The sequence below is a fragment of the Falco naumanni genome, chromosome 4 (genome assembly GCF_017639655.2).
Source record: "Falco naumanni isolate bFalNau1 chromosome 4, bFalNau1.pat, whole genome shotgun sequence".
Classification (NCBI taxonomy): domain Eukaryota; kingdom Metazoa; phylum Chordata; class Aves; order Falconiformes; family Falconidae; genus Falco; species Falco naumanni.
The window spans coordinates 66191786-66212070 of NC_054057.1; the positions used below are offsets into that span (position 1 = coordinate 66191786).

The window sequence follows — 20285 nt, forward strand, 5'->3', positions numbered from 1 at the left end:
CACCGCCATGACGTCACGTGCTGGGAGGTGGTGTCAGGCACCGCTGGGCGTGGCGGCGCGGAGGGGGCGTGGCCGTTGCCATGGCGCCGCTTCCTGTATTGATTTGAAGGTGAGGGCGGGGTGCGCTCCCGTCGTGCCGCTCGGGGGGGCGGGGCCAGCGGGCGGGGGCAGCGGCCGCGGGGGTGGCCGCCATATTGGGGAGCGCTGAGGCCGGCAGAGACTGACAGGAGGAGGCGGAGCGGGGCCGGGCCGGGGCCGCGCCGGCCGGGCAGGTAGAGCGGGCGGTGGGGCTGAGGGCCCGGTTCGGTGGCGCGGCGCGGGCTGCGGCCGCCCCTTGCCTCTTCTCACCGGGGTGCGGGCCCGTGCAGCACCGGCAGCCGGGCCAGGCAATGGGGCCGGCCTTGTGGAGGGGCCGGGCGGGGCGGCCCCGGCCCGGCGGCGGGGTCAGGGCAGCCGCTGCCCGGCGCGGCTCGGTGCCCGGCTGGGGGTGCCTGGGGCCTGCCGGGCCCCGAGGGGCAGTGGCCTGCTGGCCTGCGTGGCGGCTGGCGAGCGGTGCCCTCGGGGGGGCCCTTCCCGGTTTGTTTTACGGTGCTTTGTCAGAGGTGACAGGCGGGACCCGGCCTGTACCGGACGGCTGGGGGGGCATCGCACTTATGCTGGGCCTCCCCTTCCCGTGGGCCCAGCGGGCTCGGGGCCCCCGGAGCCGCCGTGCCTTGGTGCCCTCCCGCACCGGCCCGCTGCTCTAACGGACACCGTGCGGCTGGAGCCCTGCGGGGGTCGCGCAGCCCCTGCCCCCCCCAAGCGGCGGGGGGCTCTGGCCGCAGCCCCTTTGCGTGGTCACTGTACCCGTGGGGGTCGCGCAGCCCTAGTCTTCCAAGCGGCGGGGGGCTCTGGCCGCAGACCCTTTGCGTGGTCGCTGTGCCCTGATCCACCTGGGAAGGGGCTGTGAGAGCCGGTGGCTGCGCCTTCCCCAGTTGATTCCTTGCTCAAATTGATAACGTGAGCAGTGGCTGCGATTTCTGTGCCGTGGGCTCTGGTGCTGAAGAGAACTACCAAGTGGCGAGGGAAACTTTGATGAAAAAAGTTTCTTTTTTTACGGGCAGCGCAGATCAGTGGTGTGCCGTTGGCCATCCGATGGCTTTGGGGAGTGTGAGGCAGCTCAGTATCACCGTGTCTTTCCTTACAGTTGTTTTTTTTCAGTGCGTTGTTGACATTTGGCAAATGGAAGTAGTGCGCACGTTCAGCAAGTGACGGGCTTGAGGTCTTAAAAGCCTGAGCTGAGCATCCTCCACGCGTGGTGAGAGGGGAGGCGTTCTGCTGGAGGAGTCGGAGTACAGTGAGGTCTGTTGGGTCGTGTTGGAGTCCTCTGTTGAAGCAGTGGTAGGCTTTATTGTGTGGATGACTGAGAGGTTTTTTGCCTTGATTTCCAGCTCTCTTGAAGGCGTTGTGCTCCTTTTCTCATGAAGTGCTGATTCTTCCTGAGTTAGTGTGTTTCACGATGCTAGCCTAGTATTTTGTGCCAAAGGTTCTTCACAGAGCAACACCCAAGCTGACAACAACATTTCATGTTAAAGACTGATTTTTATTTTATTATTAATACAGAAGTGGAATTTTCTGGGGCTGTTGCCTGAAGCTGCTGTGTTTTCTAAATCCTGTGACTTCCTTTTGTGGGATGACTGGGGGCACCCTTACATCTTCAGTAGCTTAAATGTTATGATGAAGCAGACTTTTAAATCACTTGGCCTTTTCAGTAAAGCACCGTGGATGAGGCTGCTGGTGAATTTTTAATCTTGGCTTTCAGTGCACTGACTTCTGATAAGGCTTCAGATAAAGTAAACCTTTTATCTATAGCTGGTGCTCCTAGCTGTTTGTACTCTGTTTTGAGATGTAAGATAATTGGACAGCTGTTGTGAAATTGCTTGGAGGGGGGAATTACAGATCTAATATTATAACATTAAACTACCTGCTCAATTACTCCATTCCCTTTTAATGCAACAGACAGCCTTATCCTGTGATTATTTTTTTGTTTGTATTTTATTGAAGGGAAACTTAATTTTACTAAAGGTAGTAGCTTTATGAAAAATTGCCATGCTCAGACACAGCATACAAACTACTAAAACAAACAAGCCCTTAAGGTTCTGTAAAATGTTACGAAAGGTATACAGTAGCCTTTCTTCTTGTGCTTCCCTCTGCTCCTAAGTATGTACCCTTTGAGTCTAGAATGCCCAGCGTGGAAAAACTCTGCCCTTGCCTGTATCCCTAAGGTCAAAGTACTTCACTCCATCCATCCCCACTTCCTTCTTACTAACACTTTATGTATGCAGGATAAACAAATGAGTAGATATCTTCTAGGTGGTCAGCAAAATGAGTGCCATCCTATGCCGGTTGATGAGCAGCTGAAAGCAGAACCTCCATTTCACATGTCTGTCCAGTAACTTGTCCAAAGCATGTGCTTATGTGGGGAAAAACTGCCGTCAGGTGACAATGGAAACAGAAGTGCTGTTGCTGCAACTTGCTGTCTTGCTTCAGAGGCCAGCAGCTACCAGTAGCTCAGCCCTCTCATCCGAGGGGAGATTTGGCAGTGAGGGAGCGTGGAGAAGGCAGGCTGGTTTTTGGTTTTGTCTTTGGTTTGGGTTTTTTTGATTGTTCGCTGCGCCTTGTGAGTCAGGAGGGGCAGCGGGATCTAGGTGTATTGGTTTGGCACAGGTTACATCATGGGCTGAAGTGAAATCTTGAAGCAGGACATGGCAAGGTTAATGCTTATCCCCCTCTTTGTCACGTAGCAACTTGAGGAAATCGTACCCAACTCCTTCCCTGGCGTAGGTATTATCCTCTAGCACCTGCAGCAAGGGGTAGTGTTACGCTCTGCCCCAGTGCAGAGGCGCAGCCAGCAGGAACCAGTTTCACTATATCCGCAGGAGTAGCGGAGCAAATGGAAGTAGCAGAACTTGTTCAGCACTTGGTATTTCTCAAGCGTGATCTGCCAGAGCTGAACCTGATCTCTAACTTCTTCAGAGCTTTAATCGAGCCTTTGTAACAGCCAGAAAGGAAGAGGTGTTCAAATGCTGTTTAACCCAGGTGCCTTTGCTAATTGTTACATCTCTAAAACTGGAGAGTGTTTCTTCTGCTGCCTCTTACTTGTTTTTCTTTCATAGTAGATGAACCTCTTATGAGACTTTCTGTTAATTAGATGCAGAGATTGCCTTTTGAGCCACGGGCAAGAGGTGACACTGAGGTGACCCCTCATTGAGCATGCGTTACGTTTTAACGTTGTGTGTTTCCCAGCCTATGGCTTCCTGCACTGCTGAAGACTTTCTACTTTATTTTGAATTCCCTGGGAGCAGGCGTGGCCCTCATATTTATGGAGCAGCATGGTGAAAAGATGAAATAATCACTACCTGCAGGCAAGAAAAAGGGTTTTAATGGTGATTATTTTCTGAGAAATCCCCTGCTAAGTACATGATTGTCATGTCTGCTTAGATAAACCCTGTGCTCCTAACAGACTACTGTACGCTGCAGTGAGATGTGTATTGAATGAAAATGTCATCTATGAAGGTAAAGTAACAAACCTACAGTTCTCTTAACTGATTAAAAGCTGGCTGAAGCAAGCTTGGAAACCCCTCAGCCTGACTGCTGCATGGGTACAGCAGTGGAGGGGGCTGCGGACTGTCTTGAGTTGAGCAGTTGAAAAAATACGTGTCTTTTGAGTATGGCACAGCAGGCTGGACTCTGTCGACTTCTTTTGGGTTTTTTTTCCCTTCCAGTTGTGGAGAGAAGGAGGATTTAGGAAAAATATCGATGCTGAAAGCGCTGGTAATATCTGAGCATCATCCACGTAAAAGAGGCAGCACTAGCGATGTTCTTGGTAGACTTCCTGGAGCATTCCCCTCAGATGAGGGCTTGCATCTAAGAGTGTCTGTTTTGTGTATGAAAATCCTGGTGAAAAGTTTTTGGGTTTGTAACAGTGTACTCAGAAGATTTATTATTGGAGGGGGGAGTATGTTTATCTTCAGTAAAGGTTCTTCCAAAGGCAGAGATTTTGCTGTTTCCTGAAGGTGTTGCAACCCTGGGTTTCCACTGGCCTGTGAAGGTCCATGCCATGTACAGAGCTCTTTGTCATGAATACTTAATCCTTGGCTCATGCCGGCTTCCTGCAGCACTTTGTCACCTGAGTGTCCTAAATTAGCATTGTTGCCCTGTGGTTTGCTGGTCAGAGTTCCTCTGTCATCTTGTAGGACTGTAGATTGCTTTGGGAAGGTAGACGTAAAGCCTGAAATTAGCTTCAGAAGTTGACCTGGAGGGCTGTGGGAAGTCTTCTAGCTTGTCTGTGCGTGCAGGTGGAGCTGCAGTGAGTTGCAGAAAGGTAAAAATCTGTCGCCTCCAATCTGAATTGCAGGTTGGGCCCTCGCCTGTGAGGAGGTGGTGATACTTTCTGACAGTGGGGGTGAGAGGAGGCACAGACGGGTAGCAGTGCATACCATTCATCTCCTAAATTTTGTGTGGAATTGCAGCATCTCAAGCTTCTATACTGCTGCAGTATATATATACGGACTGGGAGGCTGAGTGCAGACAGGAGACGAAGGCAATGTCGTGCCCTTCGAGCCACGTTGCCTCTCAAACCAAACTTTAATTTGGTTTGCACCTACTGCTGGTCATCTGAAAGTTGGTGGGTTTGGAATAGGGGCGTTCTAGGGTTTGATTTCAGATCCTGCTGCTCGTGACTTAGAGGACTAAGAAAGCGTTTACGCCATTCTTTTCCCCTTGGTAAATTATGGATTTCTTCCTGAGAGGTTGTAAATATTCAGCACCTGAATAATGATATTTTTACCTCAAAACATGTGCCATTAAATACAGGCCCAGAGAGAAAGTAGCATCTCTGGGTTTGGGTAGGCTCTTGCTAACTCTAAATTTTGGGGCCCCAAACAACCTTTTTCAGCCTTCAGATGCTTCAAAATAGAGCATCAACAGAACATTAGTTGTCTTGATAATTCAAATACGTCTCGGCCACCTTTGGCCTTGTTCAAATTAGGAAGCATATTCAGTTTTTACATTTAAAAGTTCTCCTGCCTTTGGTATTCTCAGAGTCCCTCACTTTCATCAGTGCTCCTTGTGTTTAACACTTACCCACCCAGTTATCTTCCATTTTTAAGAAGGGCACAAATAATTTCTAGACAAAAAAGTGTCAGGGATTGTCCAGCTCTTGCTTTGCTGAGGTAGGCCACATCTGGAACCGAACAGAGACAACACAGCCTGTGCTTCTTACCCCAACTTCAACACTTGCTGAAGAATCCAAATAGGTACAGGCTGCCTCGCAAACAACAGAGAAACAATTTCAACAATTTTGCAAAATAACTGCGTTCATTTCCCTGCCAACCCTGGCATTCTGCCTGCTGGCTTCTTAAAAACAGATCCATACCAAGAAAAAAAAACAAAAAACATTTTAAGTATTAGGATACATTAAGGTTGGGTCAATAAAAAGAACAAAACGCGCTTGTTCAGCACCGTAACGTTGCCTAGAAGTATTGTTCTGAGAGTAATGTGAACTGTGAGAAAATCCAGCCAATTTGAAGATAGGACATAAGGTGCGTGAAGAAAATAAACTTCAGTCAGAATACAAATTCTGTTCTTGGAATTAAAAAAAAACGAACAACAACCCTGCATCAAAACCCACCTTCTCCAAGCGTAAAGCACATAATTAGTAACAATGTAGTATCCAAAAAGAGTATGTAACACATGTAGCTCCTCCATCTTTCATTTCTTCAACTAAAAGAGAACTTGCAGTCCACACACTCCCAGTCCTTATGGCAAAGCCTTTCTTAACTAAATTCAGGGGAAATGGGAAACCCACCCACTTTCCACAAATTTAGAGTTAACCAGAGCCTGCCCAAACTAGAGATGCTGCCTTCTCTCTGGGCCTGTATTTAATGGCGCAAATTTTGAGTAAAAACATTATTATTCAGGTGCTGAATATTTATTGCCATGTTCTGCCTATGCAGTCTCTTCTGTCGTTCACTCTGCTTTATTTCTGATTAGAAGGTGCAGTTGGAATCTGTACAGATGGGAACTCAAGTGGAAAAACTCTAAAAGTGAATGTGTTTCTTATCCAGAATTAAAAATGTCACATTGCTGTGTGGATCTAGTTCTCGCACGAGGACTGCGCTGAGCCGTTTTGGGAGCGTGCCTCACATGAGCGGTGTTCCCCAGCTGATCACGCTTCTCGTGTGGGCTCTGCAAGCTGCTCTCTCTTATTCGTGGTGTTAAACAAAAAAAAACAAAAAAAAAAAAAAAAAAGGATGGGGTGGGGGGGCGCATTTTGTTGAAATGCTTGGTTTGAGAGGTTGTGTTAACCTCTAAGGTAGTTTTGGTAGATTGTGGGTAGGTAAGGATAGTGGTAAGTAAACTACAAAATGAGGGAGAGTGTTTGACATGGGATGTGCTGGGTTGGTTTTTTTTAACCTTCGTTAATAACATCACAGGCCTTTCTGATTTTTTTACTCACAGTAACGCCATCTCTGACTATCCGTTTGGTGGAAGCTGATTACTGTTAAATTCGGTAGCTTTCTCCAGTTTTGCCTCTGAAAGAACATATGGGAAAACATACTAAATTTAAAAAAGAAAAAAGCTTGGGGAGGAGGTAGCAGAGGTAAGCAGGTGTGCTGGGAAAAGCTTGGCGCTATCTGTTTCCGAGATGCTCCCGTAAAAGTGTTGGCATGCTTAACGGCAAGGAGAAAAAGGCCTCTGCATTTCATATTTTTAAGAAATCCAAGTTTCAGTACTGACAAACGGCTTAGGTAAAAGGAAGGTAGCTCTGTTAGCTAACAGCTGACTAGCCCGGAGTTTCTCTCACTTTCAAGGTGATTTCGTAGAATATTTGAACGCTTAATTGCATCTCTCTGGATTACAGGTGCTGCCGTAGCCCTCTTAGCTTGGTAACTTGCCTCCAAATTTTAATGGTAGCTTTTCTGTTCCTGCAGGTAAAACTTTTCCACAGCAAACCCAAGCTGCTGGCGCAGGAAGCCGAAGGCAGTTCGTGGCAGGTCCTGAGCGTGGCAGTGTCGCTTGTCCCTGGAGAGTTTCTCCCAGCCCTGTCTGGGTGCAATTGCCTCCCAGATTTTGCCACAAGTTTATATCTCCAGGCAGCTCCATTTGTGTAGCCGGGACTCCGGCCAGATAGCGTAAATGTTTATACAATAACAGCAAAAGAAAATGCCGCTATGTTCTGCACAGCTCCCAGATGCCTGTATAGTGAGGATTTTGTGTGTGGTATGTGTGCGAGATTCCGTGTTTCCCTTTGGAGATGTTTATCTTGGGTTGAAAGAGCAACTTGACGTGTCTCTTCTGGCGTTGGCATTTTTGCGTCAACACGAGCTGTGGACAAAGCATGAGGTGTGTGTGAGCTGGGGAGGCTGGGCGCAGCGATGCTGGTCTGTGCCCTTCAGAGTTCAGACGAGGGCTGTGACTGCATATCCTCACAGAAGTGTTAGCTAATTTATTTTGATTTTTTTTTAATTGATGCATGTCGTAATTTAGCCAGCCAAGTCCAGGCTATGAAGCAGCCCTGTCTTTATGCTTGAAAGATGCTTACAGACTATTTAGCCATAAGCAAGCTAGCTTTATGCAAGCCAAGAGGAGTATTTGGACATATATTTTGGGACTTTATGGGCATCAGGCATTGAATGTTCACCCAGGGGGCTACCTAGTCTGTAGCTACCTGTGTTCCTGCAGCGTGTGGCACTAAAAGTCTGAAATACTTCGAACGTGGCTCAAAGTATCCCGGCTAGCTTCAGCTCGGTGGTGTGTGCTGCTGCCGTGCCTCTGGCCTGAAGCATGGATCTGGCTGTGGTGGGCTAGGGGGTTCGGGGGCTGGTTTTACCCTGCCCGAGTACTGAAGGTTTACTAAACTGTGCTGCCGCAGTTCGTGTGAACAGGCGGGTTTCGCGTATTGCCGTCTCTGCTCCAGTTACTGGGGTTGCCTGCTGAGGTCCTGTCAAACACAAAATGCTGGTTGCCTGCTCGTGTGAATCTGCAACGGAGGGCGGTGATACAGAAAAACGCTTTCATTAGCAGCCCTGTGCTGTATCCCACAAGTTTGATACCGGTGCTTTGGAAAGGAAAAGTAGTCTCAAGTTCAAAGAACAGTCTCAGGAGATACTAAAGAGCTGCTTCTGTATGAAGGGGTGTCATATTTTGGTGTTTTTCTTCCCCTGGCTGTTGCAGCAGACTGATTGCTGATTGGACTTCATGAATATAAATCCCTGAGCCTGCTGAACTCCCCAGCCCCTCTGCTTTCCACCATGGACCAGGATTATGAGAGACGTCTCCTACGCCAAATCAACATACAGAATGAAAACACAATGCCTTGCGTAAGTACAAATGGGCTATGCTAAATGGTCTTAGCCTGACTGTTAAGTTGTTTGCTTTGCCTGTGACTGTTTTCACAAGCTTTTGAAAGATACCGGACCTCTTTGAAGCAAATCTTAGTCTTTGCTGCGAGCAGGTGTGAGTTCCTGAGCTGTTCTAGGAATAACCAAATCGCTTGACTTCAACAAAGCCTTTGAATATTATTAACTCAGTTCAGGTTGCAAAAAGTCGTTAAGATATTTTTGTGTAGCTCAGTAATGCCTTTTTACTAAATAATGTCCGTAAGTACATGTGGAATGTAAAAAGTTGGGGGCTAACAAACAAACAAACCAACCAGCTGTGGGGCTTGACGAGATAGAGGAGGTCCAGCAGAGGCCACCAAGATGGCTGGGGGGCTGGAGCAGGAAGGTGCTGAGATCCGCGTTGCTCAGACTGGAGACGATGAGGCTCAGGAGGGATGAAGTAGTTGCTTTCAACTACCTGGCGGGTGGCTATGGAGAAAATGGAGTCAGACTCTCTTCAGACGTACACAGTGGAAGGATTAGAGGCAATGGATGCAAGCTGCAACAGGGTGAATTCCAGTTAGCTATTAGGAAAAAATGTTCACAGTGAGGGCGTCCAAAAACTGCAATAGGGAGCTTATGGGGTCATTGTCCTTGGAGATGCTGAAAACTCAACTGGATGAGGCTGTGACCGTCAGTGTAACTTTGAAATTAGCCATATTCTCAGCTGGCGTCCTTTCCATCATAAATTACTCTAGGAAAAAAAAATAAATGTGACTGCAGCTAAGGAATCTACTGCTCACCCTGCAAGTAGCCTGCCCCACTCCAGCCTTCCACATGTTTACCTTGACAGTGTCGGCTTGAGAAGGAGCTGTGAGAAAGAGGCTGTTTAATTGCTTCTTTTGACAGAAGTTCCCGTGACACTTGGACTCTGACGTGTTTACTAGGTTCTGTGAAGGGGATAAACTAATGCTTGGCTCTTCTACTTGGGCATATTCAGCTTTTACAAGACCTCACTGATGTTTTTCAGACCGCTGCTGTGATCAGCACTTGTTCTTGTGGTTTTTTTTCTTTAATGCAGGTAGCAGAGATGAGAAGAACCCTGACGCCTTCCAATTCTCCAATGTCTTCTCCTAGTAAGCATGGAGACAGATTCATTCCCTCAAGAGCCGGGGCCAACTGGAGCATCAACTTCCACAGAATAAATGTAAGTTTTGCTCCCTTTTCAAGCAGCTCAATCTTGCAACGGAGGAAATTGTGGTGCATTTTGATTTGGCTGGCATAATTCCTCTGCTTATCTTCTGCACCATGGTCTGCTGCTGCCCCAAAAGAGTTCCTTCGAGTGCATGTCTTTAAATAGGCTGTCACTATGGTCTAGGAGACTTGTTTATTATTTTATCATATATCATGAGGTTTATGTATGGTGATAACGTTTTTCTTCCTTTCAGGAAAATGAAAAATCACCAAGTCAAAACAGAAAAGCAAAGGATGCTACATCAGACAATGGCAAAGGTGAGACCGCCTTTCTACTGCTTGTGCCGCGTCTGTAGGTTTCATCTCGAACTGTTGGCGAGTTTGGAAATCAAGGGAACTCTGGCATTTCCATGCTTATGCAAAAACTCAAGCAGGTGTTTTAGGAAGTGCCCCCATCATGACAGTGAATACCAGGTCACTTCAGTAGGTTTCTGACAAATGTCTGGGAAGCAAGAGGCTGTTTGTATCCCTTGATTTCATATGCCTTGGAAGCACTTTCCTGGTGGAGTGGAAGGAGGGGAAGCTTGCTGCTAATCCTGATGCCAAACTGGGGCCCCAGGCTTGTTAAGAGGCCCTGTGACTGTACAAGTCAGACAGATGTGATCCTGCCACTCCCTGCAGAGCCGTTTGCTGCTTCAGAGTTCTCTACTTAAGTGCTCGTTTGGGTTCACAGATGGCCTTGCGTACTCTGCTTTGCTGAAGAACGAACTCTTAGGAGCAGGGATTGAGAAAGTACAAGACCCACAGACGGAAGACCGGAGGCTGCAGCCGTCCACCCCGGAGAAGAAGTCCCTCTTCACTGTAAGTTGGTTACTTTGCATTAAAACCAATGAACGTTGCCCATGTGCGTCACAGGAACAAAGCACACAGTTCTGCCAAGCTGCTAGTGCAAGCAAGTTAGCGTTGCGGCTTGACCAAGATAAGCTGTCGATAACAAAGTTTGGTGGCCTGGAAAGAAAACTTAAGTATCTGCAGCAAGCTACATGCTTCCTCTTTTTGTACTGGCAGGGAAGCTGAGCTGGACCCAGCTCTTTTTGGACGGTGTGGTACATGACCAAATGAAGTTTTTTGGCCTTGAGTGGAGATGGGGGAGGGTTTTGTTTGGTTCTGGAACACCTGGGAAAGGAAGGAACTGAAAAGTCTGGGAAATCTGGCTGTGGGTGTAGGAGATGGCTAGGCATCGGGCACCAGTGTGTTGCAAGTGATCCTCTAGTTTTTTTGCTGGGGTTCTTACTAGGTTGTGTTTTCTTTATGCAGTATTCACTCAGCACAAAACGCTCTAGTCCAGATGATGGCAATGAGGTCTCACCGTATTCCCTGTCTCCTGTCAGCAACAAAAGGTAACACTGATTCCCCACAGGCTGCAAGAAGGGAAGGGTTGGGACAGAGGAATCGGTGAGGTTCTCTAAGGCTTAAGGCACCCAGAATCACTGTGTGAATTGCTTTTGGAAATCTGGGGAGACAATAAGTAGGGACAGTCAAGTTCTAAGAATTTCTGTGGGTGCCCAACCTGCCTAGATGCTTCAGTAGGCCAACTTTCAGCAGTCAGTTTACATTTTTACTCCTTAGCTCCTTTACAGAAGAACAACCTAATTGCTTCCAGTCTTACCTGCTGGAAAGAATTTTGCAGCCTGTTTGCGCATTTCTATAGAAATGCGGTATGCTTTAAAGAGCGCCTACTGCTCTGATATGTAAGATCCTATAGTTTTGTATTCTTTTCTGTCAACAGTCAGAAGCTGCTAAGATCACCTCGAAAACCAACCCGGAAAATCTCCAAGATTCCTTTCAAAGTGCTAGATGCCCCAGAGCTGCAGGACGACTTCTACCTGAACCTGGTGGACTGGTCCTCTCTTAACGTCCTCAGCGTTGGCCTTGGGACTTGTGTTTATCTGTGGAGTGCTTGTACTAGCCAGGTAAACGATCATCAGTGCCTGGAGAGTGAAGTACCTGTTGCTGTAGGTCTTTTCCAATCTTTCAGAGCTCTGGAATGTGCTGTGTGAGGGGCTCAGCACTTCTAATGCTCTGTCCCAAACTAGGTACTAGTTTGTGAGGCAGCTAATAGTGTAGTATGACAATTAACAAGTGTTTCTCATTCTATTCCGTTGTGTTTTCAAGGTGACCCGACTGTGTGACCTCTCTGTGGAAGGAGATTCAGTAACATCTGTGGGCTGGTCAGAACGGGTCTGTATCACGTTGTCAGCAATGACAGCTGAAGCGCTTGTAATTTAGATGCTATCATTGTAGCCATATAGCTCTTACTTGCAGGTTTTAGATGTATTTCCCCAAACTTCCCGTATGCATCACAAATCAAATGTGTTTTTCTCTCTGCAGTATTTTTTTTTTTCTGTTAAATGAGAGGGGATAGGGAGCAACTTCTCGTATCGTGAGGTTCTTGAGGTATTTGCTAAGAGATGTGGGAGAGAGAAAGAGCCAGTTCACTCCTCCAGCTCTTGACAATAAAATGTTACAATAAATGCATTCCAGCCAGACTGCTTGGCCCTGAGAGTTAGGGAACTAACTCTCTTTCCCTAACTGAGAGTTAGGGAAAAGATGTAAGATGGAACAGCTCTGCATGTTTTCCATCTTGTGGGATTTATCTCAAGTCTTTTCCTCAGCTTCTAGCTTTTGTTTGACGTTTGTCTGTACGTACTGGCTTTACTGATTGTGGGTTTCTGTTTGTCTAGGGGAACTTGGTAGCCGTGGGCACTCACAAGGGTTTTGTACAGATCTGGGATGCAGCAGCAGGAAAAAAGCTCTCCATGCTAGAGGGACACACAGCCAGAGTGGGTAAGGAGATGGGAGGCAGAGGTTTCACGTTTTGTTTCTACCTAATTTAACTTCTTCCTTGCAAGCAAGGGATCAGCTTGAAATAGCGATGCTGGTACTTTCTGAGTTCTGTTATCTATCCCCTGCTACGTCTCGGGCAGTCTTCAGAATATTATTCTCTAGTAATTGTGATGTTCTGATCTTGGGTGTGGTGGTGTTTGAGTGTTGGAGCAGGTGTTTCCTCCACGTCTGAGGCATTTTAGGTTTGGTTACAACATCCTTTTTTGCTGCCACTGGCTTCCGGCATCAGCCCTGCAGGCAGGCTGCTTTACACTGAGATTTCCAGTTCCCTTATTCTGCGGGGACTATTTTTATTTGCTCAGAGGCGTTGTGAATCTGAATGCTGGAGTGTGAGATTTGGGAAGTCAAGGCACCTTCCAAATTCTATTTCTGTGCTTTACTGCACTGTGAAACGGGATTCAGTAGGTTTGTGCAGGTTAATCTTTGTAGGCTGTTCTAGGACTTCACGCTGGATGTAAGGGAGGTCTGTAAGCACTGATTATTTTTCTTATTTTATTTTTTTAAAGCCTTGGCAACTGTGGTGGCTGTGTTCTGCCTACCTGTTTCTGCAGGACTCCCACAGCATACTCTTCTGCCCGCATTACAGGTGCCTTGGCATGGAACGCGGACCAGCTGTCCTCTGGGAGTCGAGACAGGATGATCCTTCAGAGGGACATCCGCACCCCACCCCTGCAGTCTGAGCGGCGGCTCCAGGGCCACAGGCAGGAGGTCTGTGGGCTCAAATGGTCTACAGACCACCAGCTCCTGGCCTCTGGAGGAAATGATAATAAGGTATAGTACTTCCAGGGAGTCATGTGAGGCTGGGTGTCTTGAGATCTTCACCAAGAAATGTCAGAACCCCCTTTCTTTAAGGATATTTGGCCCCTCTGAAAAGGGGCTTTTGTTTCAGTTGTTGGACCGTGTCCAAACATAAATCACACTAAGCTTCTACTTGGTCTCCTCTCTCTAATAAAATTAAAAAGGCGAATTTAATTTTGCCTCTGTATTTGGCTAATTAAATCTATAGCTTGACTCAGGGGGTTGAGTTCAACAAAGCTGTGCTTCCTGGCTTTTGTTTAGGTAGCATATCGTCAGGTTTGTTGCAATAATGTTTATGCATGCAGAAGGAAACTGAGTTTAGAGCCATGTAAGTTCTAATACCTATAACGCAGGCTTGTAATTCACTGAGCACCATATGGAAGAAGCATCTGTTCTGGAGAAGCACTGTTCTGAGCCCTTCGGAGTGGGTTGCTAGGTAGTGAATTTGCCCAGTGTCTGTGTGACAGCATGGTTGTACCGTGTTCCTCCTGCTCAGAATAACTTTTAATGAACTTGAGCATATTTCTAAACGTGTTCTGGAATAATGCAGCCATAAAGAGAAAACGAAGGGTTTGAGTTCACATTTGGTGACGCTGCCTTTGGCTTCAGAAGCTTACCCTGAGGACTGTTAGCTTCCTTGTGGCCCAGGGGTAGAATGGCTCCGCAGTTGAGACTGGTGGCAGGGTGGGACTGGCTTCAGGGCTGCGAGCGCAGAGTGGAGATGCGTGTGCTTGGGCAGAGCTGTGGGAAATCATCTTGTTGCTCAACTGCCCTCATCAGTCCCAGTGCAACATTGTGGTTTGTGGGTGTTGTGGGCACATGACTGCAGCGCAAGTTCGATCACGTCTCTCTTCTCTGCCAGCTCCTTGTTTGGAATCACTCCAGCCTGAGTCCTGTCCAACAATACACAGAGCATCTTGCAGCAGTAAAAGCTATCGCCTGGTCTCCGCACCAGCATGGACTCCTTGCCTCTGGCGGTGGGACAGCCGACCGCTGTATACGCTTCTGGAACACGCTCACCGGGCAGCCTTTGCAGTGCATCGACACTGGGTCGCAAGTGTGCAACCTGGCCTGGTCAAAACACGCCAACGAGCTAGTAAGTTCCTCACTGTGCAGTCCTGCTGCTGCTCTGTCTTGTGTTAGGAAGCGTGATGCATATTTCCCTCTTCCCTTTCAGGTGAGTACCCATGGATACTCGCAGAACCAGATCCTCGTCTGGAAATACCCCTCATTAACTCAAGTAGCAAAGCTAACGGGGCACTCGTACAGAGTCTTATATCTGGTAAGTGATGACCATGTCTCTGGAAACTTCTGTGGCTGTGCGTGTGCTGAGATGAGACCCAAAGCCACACTGCTAGTGGCACTGTAAGCTGCCTGTAGTCTAGGCGAAGACGTGAACACTGCCTTACAAGCAAAGAAAACCGCTCTGGTTTCCTTGCCTGCAAGGGATACTTAGATTTGCTGCTATGGAAATGCAAGATTTTATTAATGAATAGCAAAGCCTGCCAGAACTCTTCAGAGGAAACACAAGCATCTCTTCTTGTTCCCTTAAGACTTGTACGCTTTTTCACTGGTAACTACCAGCAGGGGAGGAAGTTGATGCTTTCAGATCTCCTCATTTGTCATTAAATGCTTGGTGCAGTTAATCCATGTTGATCTCGTACCTGCTTTGTTACTGTTATGTAGGGCTTTCAGTGGATTCATGACAGATGATAAATACGCTGATACTGTTTTGTGAGGTAGATTCCAATGTAAGTGACTAACAGAGCTGGCAAATGCCAGCCATATCACGCTTCCTGCCTTAACACATATTTATGATCTGGGGAGGAAGAGACTCAATTACAAATGGCTTGGATTTCTTAACACAAGGATCCTTTTTGCGATAATTCCACCCGTGTATTCCATAGCTGCATAAGTAAGATACTAGTGGTTGAATTGGCACCTGCTGAGACTGAATAAGGCACATGAAGGCAGAGGTAGTTGCTTGGTTTCTCACTGTCAGCCAAGTAGGAAGGAGAGTTAAATCTTTCATGCATTCCAACGAAGATTTGTTTTCAACCTCAAAAATGTAGCAGATGCTAAAGGTTGCTCTCTCTCGGCCTTAGGCAATGTCCCCTGATGGGGAGGCCATAGTTACAGGAGCTGGAGATGAAACCTTGCGCTTCTGGAACGTCTTCAGTAAAACTCGCTCGACAAAGGTAAGGACGCGTCGTGTGGATGGCTGCAGCTGTGTCCTGCAGGAGGCTCAGCCGTTGGGGGTGAATGCCATCCGAATTTGCTCTGTTCTCCTGCCTTGCCTCTGGTCTTTTCACCATACCCTGCAGATCGAGGGCTAGATGCAGTGAACTTTGAGGTATAAAGGGATTCATAGTTGTCAGATAAAAGGTTGCTCCTGTGTGCCCAGGGCAGTGTGAAAAACCATCCTTCTCCTGGCTGCTGAAGATAGCAGCGTGTCAGGGAGGTCACCCTGAGCCCACCACCTTCCCTGCCAGCATGCTGCTATGAACTTGACCCAATCCTCAGATTATCCCCTGGCTCTGTACAAAACCACGTAAAATGGTGTTTTGGATGGAAATGGGGTCGTGGATGCTGCCAGTGACAACTTGCTATCGCTGAAAGTGGGTTGTGCCCCAAGAGCTCTTCTGGGTGCCTTGGCAGAGGCAGTGGGGAATGGCAGACAGATTTGAAAGCATGAGCTGTGGGGAGCTGGTGTCGCTCACTGCTGGCTGTCCCCCTGGTTTCTGACAGCTCCAGGTTGCAGTTCCCTGCAGAGCTGTGGGAATGTCACGCTTGCCTGCCATGCTCCTTGTTATCAGTTGGAAGAAGCTCATGGGAATATCTATGGCATTGGACTTTGAATGGTGAGCTCACCTGATGAGCTAGAGGTGCCTCACCAGATTAGCAGTTGTGCTTTCTTTTTTAATAAAACAAAAACCAAAAGCACATGGGGTGACGCTGCCGCACAGCTGTGGAAAACTTAGCATCTGCTTTATCTTTTCTGCTTTGTCAGGAGTCTGTATCCGTTCTGAACCTCTTCACCAGGATACGATAAACCCCATATACTGCGACCCAGGAGACTACAGCCTGACAGACCAGGATAAAACCACTACCTTTGGTGTGCATGGAACCCCAAACGATCAGCCAGAAGGGGAGGGGAGTGCCAGTGGGACTGGAGGATGGACCCAATAGATGCTAATTAAATAACGCGCTTGTGAACCACGCTGGGCAGTGTTTGGGATGGGGGTTGGGGAGGGGAGGGAACTGCCAAAGGTTTACAGATCCGTCCTTTGTAAAGGGAAACGGCTACCAGAAGAAATGTGAAACTAGCGTCCCCCAACCCTCATGTTGTATACTGGAGAAAAAAAAAAAAAAACAAAAATGTGTGTGACATGGACCATTGAGACCGTACCAAGGCCATCCCAGCTGCTGTGTTGTCCCCACTGGGGAGAGATGGGAGTATCCATGCCTCTGTGGGAGTGGGTTTAATGTGCTGCTCTGGGTCCTTCTGTCCTCAGATGGAGGTCTCTGGAGGTAGGAGCCAGCCAGCCTGGTTCAATACAACTGGTGCAAGGGGACTAGGCTCCAGGCTGGGCATTAGCCTCTCTGCTTATCTAAGGGCATTGTTTATAGCCTGGCATCCCCATTACATGAAGAAACTGGAGAACTGATGATTTTCCTTCCTTTTTTTTGCACCCCCCCCCCCCCCCCCCCCCCCCAGGTACTGTAGTACTGGATACAATCATTCCCATAAAACAGCTTGATTTTTGGCATGCTCGACAGCTGCCTTCAAACAAATACATTTTGGGGCTCTAAATTTTGGAGGAGTATTGAAGAGGCTCCACCTCAGAGGGAGCACATTCAGAAAGTTTTAAATTGCTAATGCATGTTCTGGGCTGATCCTTTTAGTTAACAGAGAGGAGAAACAATGGCTTTAAAAAACAAAACAACAAAAAAAAACAAAGAAAGAAAACAAACAACAACAACAAAAAAAACCCAAAACACCCAAAACAACGAACAACCACCATGCATGTGGAGCTTCCCACAGTGTGCTGTTTGTGGCAGGCTGGTTGCTCTGGAGTCTTCCTGAGGACAAAAGCAGCTGAGATGTGTTTGAGAAACAAAACAACTCCTGTGGATCTGTTTGTTGGAGAGAGCATGGCCTCTTCTGGCTGGAAGGGGGGTGGAAATGCCACGTCTGGGTGAGAAGGGGGGTTCTTTTTCTAAAGCAAAGAAGGATTGCTTTTTTTTTATCTCCAAGTCAAAGCCAGGGACCCGTTGTTGGGTTGTGGGGGGTTTTTTTGTTGTTTTTTATTTTTAAGTTGTATGGGAAGAGAGTGCCTGCTTGTGTGTTTGGAGCCTGCGAGATGAGTGCCGTGGGATGCGACGCAAAGTAGTGGTGTGTGTGTGTGTGGTGCTTTTAATTTAAAGAGAAGTTGTTACGCTTGCAGCAGCCTGTTCCTGTCTTATTTGTACATGTGCCAATGCTCTCCCTGCTGTGCACCTGGCTCCTGCCTGCCTCATGCCCTCTCTCGCACACTGGGATGTGAGTGCTGTTCCCTGTTCTCATTTGGATTTTCCTGGCTGTGTATATAGACCTTGACCTGTTCTCTATGTAGATTGCATAGGCAATACTTTTATATCTCTTTTTTTTTTTTTTCCCTTTTTTTTTTTTCCTTTTTCCCTCCCTGCAGCCACCCTTTCCCTGAAACCAGAGTGTATGATTGTCTCTCCCCGGTGCCACTGGTACCCTTAGGGCGAGCGTCGGAGGCGCGGGAAGGCTGGTACGGAGAAGGGCGGTGAGGTGCTGTTCTGTTCACTGCAGCCTTGACTGTGTGTGCCACTACACCAGTGCCTGGATCAGGCTCTCTGTGCTACCTCTGCGTGTCGCACGTACTTGGAGGCACTCGTGAGGGGCTCGAGCTCATGTGCCAGGGGCGTGTGTGTCCCCCAGGCTGGCAGCACCGAGGCTTCAAAGCCCAAACTGGCAGCTGCATGGTTGTCTTAGACTCACTTGCTTCCAAAATGTAATTTCAATGTAACTTGTGAAACGCAGTTTCAACACGACTACTTTGTTGTAGTTCTTGCTGCAGGAGCGTGGGGCTTGATTTAAAAATCACCTGGTGTACCCCCCCGTCCCTCTCTTGTCGCTTCTTACGTTTGCTGGCACTGTTAAACTTCGGGTGGAAGGAGCACTGCAAAGCACTGAGGAGTTGTAAAGCTTAAGTCGGATCATAAAGTTGGTGAGGGGGTTTGAAGTGAGGGGCAAGACACGGTCGGTGTGTCCTGTGGGATGTCTGTCCCGTCGGGCAGCAGAGCGCGGGCACGGGAGGTGCTTACGCCAGGGGTGGAGGTGGCTGGTGGATTTTCTTGTCGGTGGTGGGTTGTCTCCTGCCTCAGTCTTGACATGCAGACCCCAGGAGACGCTGCTTTCCCCTCCAGGAAGAAATAGGTGGTTGTGGTGAGGGGACACAGGAGGTCCCAGCCATGGGGTGGGTTTGTTCCCATTCTGGGGTGGCACTGGGCGAGCGTGGTGCCACTGGGGCTCCTGTGGGGCCGGCTGAGGGAGGTGTGGGCTGTCTCTCACCCTGCAGCACAGATCCTCGTCCTACAGGACCCAGGAGCTGCCGTGGGGGTGGCAGTGCCACCGGGGCACACGTGCATCCACAGCTTGGTGCTCCGTGCTCTCCCGGCACCCTGGGGTGCTGCGGGGGGGGACACAGCCGCCCGTCGCTCTGTCCCTGCTCACCAGGCACTTTCACCAACCACATCTCTCCCTCACCTCACTTAGGAGCTGCAGTGGGAGCAGGTTGGCTCGCGGCGACATCTCTCACCGTGCTTGGCAGGGAGGGCTGGTGACTTCCGAGCCATGGCTGGTCTGTGGCCGAGCGCGTTGGCTGTCGAGCGTGGCGAGAACAAGCTGTTGAGGTGGACTTGGCTGTTAAAGCATGGCACGAGCTCCTTCCCCACCCCCCCCCCCCCCCCCCGCCCCCTCACCCCGCTCATCCAAGAAATCAGCGGCGTTCCCAGAAGTGATCCCCGCAGGTCCTGCGCCGCAGGAGCGTGGCGGTGGGTGTGTGCGTGTGGCTGCCCACGCAGGCGAGCGCGTGACGCGGCGCGGGAGTGTGCTGCCGTGTGTTCAGAGGAGAGCGAAGCGAATGTCAGCTCGTGTTTTCCATGTGTGACCTGTAAGCACTGACGTGACTGAGCAAAGGGTCCTCCCAGAGTTTGTGTGATAAAGTCTGCGACCTCGTGGCATTGTTATATATAAGGCATCCTATGGTGGGAAAAAAAAAAAAAATAATACAGAGAGCGTTGTAACTTTTCCATGTAAAGCAATCTAACTGGCATTAAACAAGTTGTGAACTTACGTCTTGGGTGCTCCGCTTTTCTTTTCCACAGTGAGGTGAGGGGCGCAGCGTGTCCCCAGGCACTCCAGAGCTGCCCCCCGCCCTGGTTCAAAGGCCCTGGGGGTCTCTGCAGCAGTCGCCCCCGCTCTGGAGGTATCGGCTCTCTCGGCACAGGTCTTATCTGCTCTTTATTGCTCCCACCTCCCCGCTCACATTTACTGCCCAGCCGCTGGAGGAGCTGGGAGGCACGGTGCCAGCCTGCCCTGCCCCGTTCCCCTCTTGGGCAGGGAGGGAGCAAAGGTGCCCCTGCCCTGGCACAGTCCCCATGCCCCCCCCAGTGCTGCTTCCATGCCATGGAGGGGGCTGGGCATGGAACGTGGAATGGGGGGAGCACAGCCCCTGGCTCAGGGCAGGGGTCCTGCCGCCCCTGTGCAGATGGGACCTTTGCTGAGAGGGGGTGGGTGGGGAAACCCCCTGCCCCTTCCCCAGGAGCTGGAGCCCTGAGTCATGGCTGTGGTCTCTCCAGCCCCTCAACCAGAACAGGCCAGGGCTGAGCTTGAGGGCTTTGGGCTGGGAGGACCCTGCTGGGGGGTGCAGGTCCTGCCGTGCTGCTCCCCAGCTCTGCTTGTCACACACACACCACCACCACTCCCAGCGCCCGTGGGAGGTGACTGGG

General features: G+C 49.1%; 1 protein-coding gene across 5 annotated transcripts; it reads left to right on the forward strand.

Moving 5' to 3' along the window:
• The first annotated feature begins 43 nt into the window (after nt 1-43).
• Nucleotides 44-19629, forward strand: FZR1 (fizzy and cell division cycle 20 related 1). 5 transcript variants are annotated; one of them, XM_040590585.1, is made up of 14 exons: nt 44-109; nt 8218-8363; nt 9445-9570; nt 9812-9875; nt 10291-10418; nt 10875-10957; nt 11347-11530; nt 11733-11798; nt 12302-12404; nt 13051-13235; nt 14125-14358; nt 14440-14544; nt 15368-15460; nt 16273-19629. In XM_040590585.1, the coding sequence occupies exons 2-14, from the start codon at nt 8295-8297 to the stop codon at nt 16312-16314; spliced, it is 1482 nt and encodes a 493-aa protein (XP_040446519.1). In that variant the 5' UTR covers nt 44-109; nt 8218-8294; the 3' UTR covers nt 16315-19629. The 5 variants fall into 5 exon arrangements, with proteins under 5 accessions (XP_040446519.1, XP_040446522.1, XP_040446521.1 ...); XM_040590588.1 differs by having other exon boundaries at nt 88-109; nt 8221-8363; XM_040590587.1 differs by lacking the exon at nt 44-109 and adding an exon at nt 159-272 and having other exon boundaries at nt 8221-8363.
• The last annotated feature ends 656 nt before the right edge of the window (nt 19630-20285 follow it).